The 6,142-nt window shown below is 58.8% G+C and overlaps 2 protein-coding genes across 2 annotated transcripts; both read left to right on the forward strand.

The window, feature by feature from the left end:
* Positions 1-435: 435 nt before the first annotated feature.
* Positions 436-3,838, forward strand: PMF1 (polyamine modulated factor 1). The gene is made up of 5 exons (XM_082781093.1): positions 436-655; positions 753-858; positions 1,098-1,198; positions 1,935-2,130; positions 2,481-3,838. The coding sequence occupies exons 1-5, from the start codon at positions 495-497 to the stop codon at positions 2,532-2,534; spliced, it is 618 nt and encodes a 205-aa protein (XP_082637219.1). The 5' UTR covers positions 436-494; the 3' UTR covers positions 2,535-3,838.
* Positions 3,839-4,855: 1,017 nt separating this feature from the next.
* BGLAP (bone gamma-carboxyglutamate protein) lies at positions 4,856-5,668 on the forward strand (the record flags this gene model as incomplete). Its single annotated transcript, XM_082781154.1, has 4 exons — positions 4,856-4,916; positions 5,174-5,218; positions 5,332-5,398; positions 5,530-5,668. The coding sequence occupies 4 exons, from the start codon at positions 4,856-4,858 to the stop codon at positions 5,666-5,668; spliced, it is 312 nt and encodes a 103-aa protein (XP_082637280.1).
* Positions 5,669-6,142: the final 474 nt, after the last annotated feature.

Below are 6,142 nucleotides of genomic sequence, written 5' to 3' on the forward strand. Positions count from 1 at the left end.
CCCCAGTCACTCCTGTGTCCCCTCAGCCCCCCCAGTCACTCTTGTGTCTCCTCCTGTGTCCCCCCAGTCACTCCCCTTGTGTCCCCCCAGTGTCCCTGTCCCCCCATCACTCTCGTGGCCCTCCCCAGTCACTCCCGTGTCTCCCCCAGCCCCCCCAGTTACTCTTGTGTCCCCCCCATCACTCCCTGTGTGTCCCCACAGTGTCCCTGTCCCCTTATCACTCTCGTGGCCCCCCCATTCCTCTCCCTGTCCCACCACAGTCCCTCCTGTGTCCCCCCCACTCCTCCCTCCTTGCCCCCCATCACTCTCATATTCCCTCCATCACTCCCAGTGTGTCCCCACAGTGTCCCCGTCCCCCAATCGCTCCCCTATCACCCCCCCCTCAGCCCCCTCCCCAAATTTCGGGCCCTGAGGGGAGCCTCTTGGGGGGGGGGCGGGGGGGGCGGTTTTGGCGCCCGCCGCATGCGCGCTGATGGCGGCGGGGCCGCGGCAAAATGGCGGCGGCCGCGGCTGAGGCGGGAAGCGGCGGGGCTGAGGGGACGGCGGAGGGCGGCGATGGCGGCCCCGAGGAGCTCGGGGCCGGCGCCCTCGGCCGCGGGCAGCTCTTCGCAGCCGTGGTGGACGCCTTCATGGAGAAGCTGGTGGCGGCGGGGAGGTGAGGCTGAAGGGGAAAGGGGGTGAAAGGAAGGCTCCGCGCCCCGGTGGTTGACGCCCGGTCCCGTCCCCCCCTCCCCTTCTTTTTGGCTCTGCAGCTACCAGAGGTTCGCCAGCTGCTACCACCGCTTCTACAGGCTGCAGCCCGAGCTGACCAGGAGCATCTACGACCAGTTCGTGGCCCAGCTGCAGGCTTCCATCAAGGTGAAAAGGGGAAGGGGGGTCCCGGGGTGGACACGAGCTCCGAGCCCCAGCTGGAGAAACCCCCTGCTCGGTGGCAAATACGCCTTAAAATCGGGAAAAAAAAGCAGTTAGAAACCCCCCTGGGTGCTCTGCCGGGCTTTATTTTCCTCAGGAAAGGCTGGAGCCTTCCCCTGAGGAGAACCAGGGATAGGTGAGCAGGGCACTGCCCCACTGAATCCCTCTGGTGCCTTCCCTGCCAGGAGGAGATCCAGGAGGTGAAGAAGGAGGGGAACCTGGAGGAGCTCTTTAACTCGCTGGATAAGATCGTGGAGGAGTCAAAAGACTGGAAAGAGCCCGCCTGGTAAGAGCAATTTTGGTGGCAGGTGGTTTGGGAAGCCCACAGGCAGCTCCGTGGGATGTCCGGGCCCTGCTGATGTGCTCTGTAGGTCTGGTGCTGCAAAGGGATCCTCCAAAACCCCACAGACTTTAACAGCAACGTCACAGTTTCTAAAACATCTGAAAACTCTTCTGTCTGTGCTTCTCTAAGCCGTGCGTCTATGCTTTCTCTGTGCAGGGAGAGAGGTTAGTGCTGGTGGGACCAGAATGGGGATAAACTCAAAGAAATCTGAATAATTCAAGAGGCTGAGTTAGCCTTTAGCCTCTGTTCTAACAGAGGAGCTCACATCGATGCTTTTTGTAGGAACGTGTGGCTTAGGGGCTCTGCAGGTACTGGGAGTTGCATGAGCTGCCTTTGTTTGCCCTAAGGGCAGGCCGGGTCTTTTAATCAAAATCATCATAATGATTCCTTGTTTCTGTGTTTGGGGAAGTTAATTACATCCCCTGCCTCCACACCTCAGCTAACTGCAGAGTTTTGGGGAGGATTCCCTCTCCTCACGTGCCCCACAAGGGGCTATACCACGGGTGCACATCCCGTTATATCTGCCCATCCAGGCTTGGGCAGCGCTAAAGGTAAATTTGGGCTTGGTGAGCTGATTTGATGCGTTTTGGCAAAGCACAACTTCCGATTACAGCGTGTGAGACTAATTGCTGTGGGGAATCGAGGCCCTCTGGTGGCTTCAGGTCCTGGTCCTTCACAGGCGGCCCAGTGGGATCCCAGAAGAAGACATTCGCAGCGCCGTGGTGCCCTACCTCCTGAAGCACAAGTCATACCTGCAGAAAGTCCTGAAGGAGAAGGAGGAAGAAAACAGGAAGCTAGCGGAGTCTGTGCTCGCGGGGAGGGATCAGATTGCTAAGCTGCAGCAGCTGATAGACACTCGCAGACAAGCCTGGCAGGTAAAAAAAATAATAATAATAATTTAAAAATGCTCTTCTTGGCGGCATCATCCTGAGAGAAATGCTGAGCTGTGGTTTGACTAGCAAACGGCTGCACTATATTTATGCCCTTCGCTCATGAAAGGCCTCACCAGGAGCCAAGAACTGCTGACGCTGGCCTGCAAGGCCTGAGAATTTTCAGTGGAAGCCTTGGATGGTTTTCCCTGGGCGCTCCCAGAGCGTGCTGAGTGGGATGTTCCAGGGGGCAAATGTTTAAAATCGGTGGGTTGTATTCTGTATGTGCTGAGGGCGGTGGCAACTGTGGAGAAAAAGCACTGTGCTGAAGTTGGTGGTGGTTGTTTTCCTTCTAGGCAATTAGTAAAGAGCAACGAGAACTCATCATGACCTTCAAGGATCCCCAGTGAGGAAGCAGAGAGATTCTGCACCTTCCACGTAGGAATTTTATCTTCAGCTCTGAAGCACTGATGATGCCTCGGGACGTGGGACACCGTGTGGCACGTACAAACCATGCAAACTTGAGCTCATCTTCTCCGCCTGAAAGAAACCAGCAGTAGAACCAGAAAGTTGCTGGACTTACACAATTTGCTCCAAGTTTGTGAAGAACTATGAAAGCACATCAGGATGTTTGGGACCAGATGACAAATTTGTATGCCCCCAGGTCTGAGAGCCATCCACACACTTCTTTAGCTCTCACACGCTTTCTTAGCACTACGACGAGTGTGATTCTGGCATGCTAAAGCCAAATTGGAGACCTCGAAGGCATTTCAGGTGCATCTTAGAGAAAAATCGGTGCCTTATACATAAAAAAAGCACAGAAGGTGGTTGTGCTGTGCTCAGGAGTGAGGAGCCCACATCAGACTCCTCCTGTGCCTTGCGTTTGTAGGTGCTCGTGTCCAGTTCCCACTTCTTTAAATAATTCTGCCCATGACCCCTGAGAAAAGGCGTCAGCATCTGCCTTATCCCATCAGGTTCCTCGTTGCCATAATATTCTTTTTTTCCCAGCTGTTTTCTAGCCCTGCTCTGCTACCCACAGACGAGCAAGGTACACGGGGAGGGCACTTCTTGAGGACGTGGGGACCTGTCCCTTGTTGGTGTGGAGCTGAGCAGGGCTTAGCATGGCCCCGCTGTGGCTTTGTGGGCTTGTGTAAAGGGACTGAATATTTCCCTAAGAAACCTCCTTGTTGATTTTTTGCGTCTGTAAGCCACAGGTGGGTTTGGTGACACCCCCCAGAGCGATTCTTCACCATCCCATCTGAAATTTGCCAGCCACGGGAGCAGGCACTTAACTGGAGGCTGCCTGCAAGGGCCGTACTGAAACCTTACAAGCGAGGCTGCTCTTCAGAGGGAGGAGAAAGTCCTTTGTCGGGGCTGGGAAGATAATGAGGAGCCTTATTGGGCCTGGCAGGGCTCAGTCACAAGCGTTTCCAGCAGATGCCAGGTCTGCCAAAAGCTGCGGGTCCTCACCTGTCAGCCCCCTGGCCTGCGTTGCACTTGGGCTGTCGGTGCAAGCTGCCTGGTGCGGTGTCAAACCAGGAATTCTGAGAACAAAGGTAGCAATTTCCAGCAAGCACAAGCCTCTGTTTTCAATTAGAGGCCGTTACAGCCTGTGATTGACTGACTTGGGCATATTTTCCTTTTGTCATAAACAAGCCTTCCCTCGCTGCATTATAATCTAAATAAATTGGGGCTGTTGCTTTCCCCCCCTCCCCGGTCTTGGCTCCTGCTGTGCTTCCTTGGCCCACGTACTCTATAGTTTTATGGGTTTGTTTGTCAAAGGCTCTGGCTTCAGGAATTCTCTCCTCCTCCACCCCAAAGCCTCCGGTTCCGCTTTTCAGGACAGGGCAGGATTTGTAGGATCTGAACGGCTGGGAAGTGGTCAGGATCCCAAGGGGGAACGTCCTGGGCAGCTCGAGGAAGCTCGCACTGCTTCGAGTCCTGAACCAGCTGCCAGGGGTGGCCGAAGGCCCTGAGCTCTGCTCGTGTCGAGGAGTTGGGAAGAAGAAGTAAAGGGAAGGAGGAACCTGAGGGTTCCCTTCTCCAGCTTCTCCTGTCCCCTTTCCCACTGCTCAGTACCTGCCCCATGCCAGCATCACACTTTTTGCCCTCCCAAAGCCCTGATTTGGGGTTTTACGAGGTGCTGGAGAGGATGTGGCATGGGACAGCTGCGAGGCCAGTGGCATCTGCTGGTTTTCTCTTCCTGGGGCTTGGCATGGGGAGCGGCCCCGCTGACCTCGAGCGGCTGCCGCTGAAGGGGCGCACGTTGTCCCCAGGCAAAAATCACCCCGTGTGCCGAGGGGAAACCCTTGTGGATTTTGTCAGGAAATGCTCCCAGCGTGTCTGCGAGCCCGCTGGGAGCCCAGCAGCGAGGTGAGGGACAGCCCCATCAGGGATTGGGGAGCACAGCAAGGAATTTGCACCCGGTGCTCCATCTCCCATCCCGTTAGGGGTCGGAGACTCGGTGCTGCCAGGCGGGCACCGGCCGTGGGCACCGGCCGCTCTCTGCTGGCCCGGGGCCGTGTTTCCCTCCCTGCGGGCTCCGGCCGCTCGCAGGGGAACTGAGTTCACCCCAAAACCACAATTGCCGCCTGTGCCGGCAGCTCCCGGCCCCAGCGGATGCGCTGGAAATAGCCCTGGCGGGGCTGCGGGGCCCCTCCTTGACGGCACCCTATAAAGCTGCTCGAGGACCGGGGGCTGCAGCGAGCGCGGTGCTGCACGGCCGGGCACCATGAAGGCCCTCGTCCTGCTGCTCCTGCTGGCCCTCCTGACCCTCGGCCTCTGCCGCAGGGGTATGGGGAGTTTTAGGGGGGTGCCGGGCTGCGGGGAGGGGACCTACGCCGTGAGCTGGGGGGAGCAGAGGGGCTCAGGGAGAGGTTTCCTGAGCTTTGGGGTGGGTGGCGCGGTGCAGGGACAGGGATCAGGAGCCTGGATCCTGTTGTTAGCTTTTTGGGAGTCCGGGTGAGGGACTGGGCTGGGAGCAGGGCGAGGGGGCAGCTGGGGGGGGGCAAACTAGGGGGTATTGAGCACCTCAACCCTTCCCCTGCAGCCCCCGAGCACTCCGTCAGCGCCGACGAGTCGCCCAGCTCCGAAGGTGAGTGCCCGTGGTGCCCGTGGCCAGACACGGCCCTGACACCCCGAGGATGGGGATGGGGACGGGGTTGGGGAGGACCCGGCCCTCCCTCATCCCCTGCTCTGTCCCCGTAGCCTTCATCTCCAAACGCGCCAGCGCCGAGATGGCGCGGAGACACAAGAGGAATTACGTCTATGACAGGTAACCCTCGCTCCCCATCCAGGCCGCGCAATGAAATCCCATTTCTGGGGAGGGGCCCTGCTGCCAGGTCCTTTCCCTGGGTGCCTTCTGCCCCTCCCCAACCCTCTCTGCGTGCCCCCATCCGTCCCCAGCAGCGTCTACGGAGCTGCACCCGCCTGGAACCCGCTGGAGGCCAAGCGCGAGGTGTGCGAGCTGAACCCCGACTGCGACGAGCTGGCCGACCACATCGGCTTCCAGGAGGCTTACCGGCGCTTCTACGGCCCCGTTTAACCCCCCCCCAGCTCCACCGCGGTCCCGTGGGTGCCGTGCCCCGGGCCACCCTTCGTTAATGCTCCCCTTCATTAATTGTGGAAAGAAATAAAGGCTCACACCGTGCAGCTGGCTCCTTCCTATGCTGGGGGTGGGGGGGAGGCTTCTCCGTGTCCCCCCCCCCGTGAGGCCAAAGGCTCCCAGCCTCTTCCTCGCTCTCCCAGCACCTGCGGGGCTGAGCATTGACCGGCCTCGTCCCCGGCGATGAGCAGCCCCAGTGTTAATTCAGCTTGATTTAAAGCTGCTTGATCCCAGGCATGGGAGGTACGAAGGGCAGCAATTTCTTAATGAGCCAGCGCTTCGTTAAGGCCGGATCTGATGGGGTGGGGGTGGGTAATCGGCCCCCCTGGTCCCGTGCACGGTGCCTTTTTTTTGGGAGCAAAGCCTCCAGCTGGTGACTCCGGGGCGAGGCTGATCCGTGCCAGCCACGCACCC

The sequence above is a fragment of the Aythya marila genome (genome assembly GCF_965140915.1).
Source record: "Aythya marila genome assembly, chromosome: 29".
Classification (NCBI taxonomy): Eukaryota; Metazoa; Chordata; class Aves; order Anseriformes; family Anatidae; genus Aythya; species Aythya marila.

Excerpts from the sequence above, each read along its gene's own strand:
- PMF1 (XM_082781093.1), top strand. The coding sequence starts at position 495 with ATGGCGGCGGCCGCGGCTGAGGCGGGAAGCGGCGGGGCTGAGGGGACG. Across the intron at positions 656-752 it reads AAGCTGGTGGCGGCGGGGAG|CTACCAGAGGTTCGCCAGCT; the intron begins GTGAGGCTGAAG and ends TTGGCTCTGCAG. Across the intron at positions 859-1,097 it reads AGCTGCAGGCTTCCATCAAG|GAGGAGATCCAGGAGGTGAA; the intron begins GTGAAAAGGGGA and ends CTTCCCTGCCAG.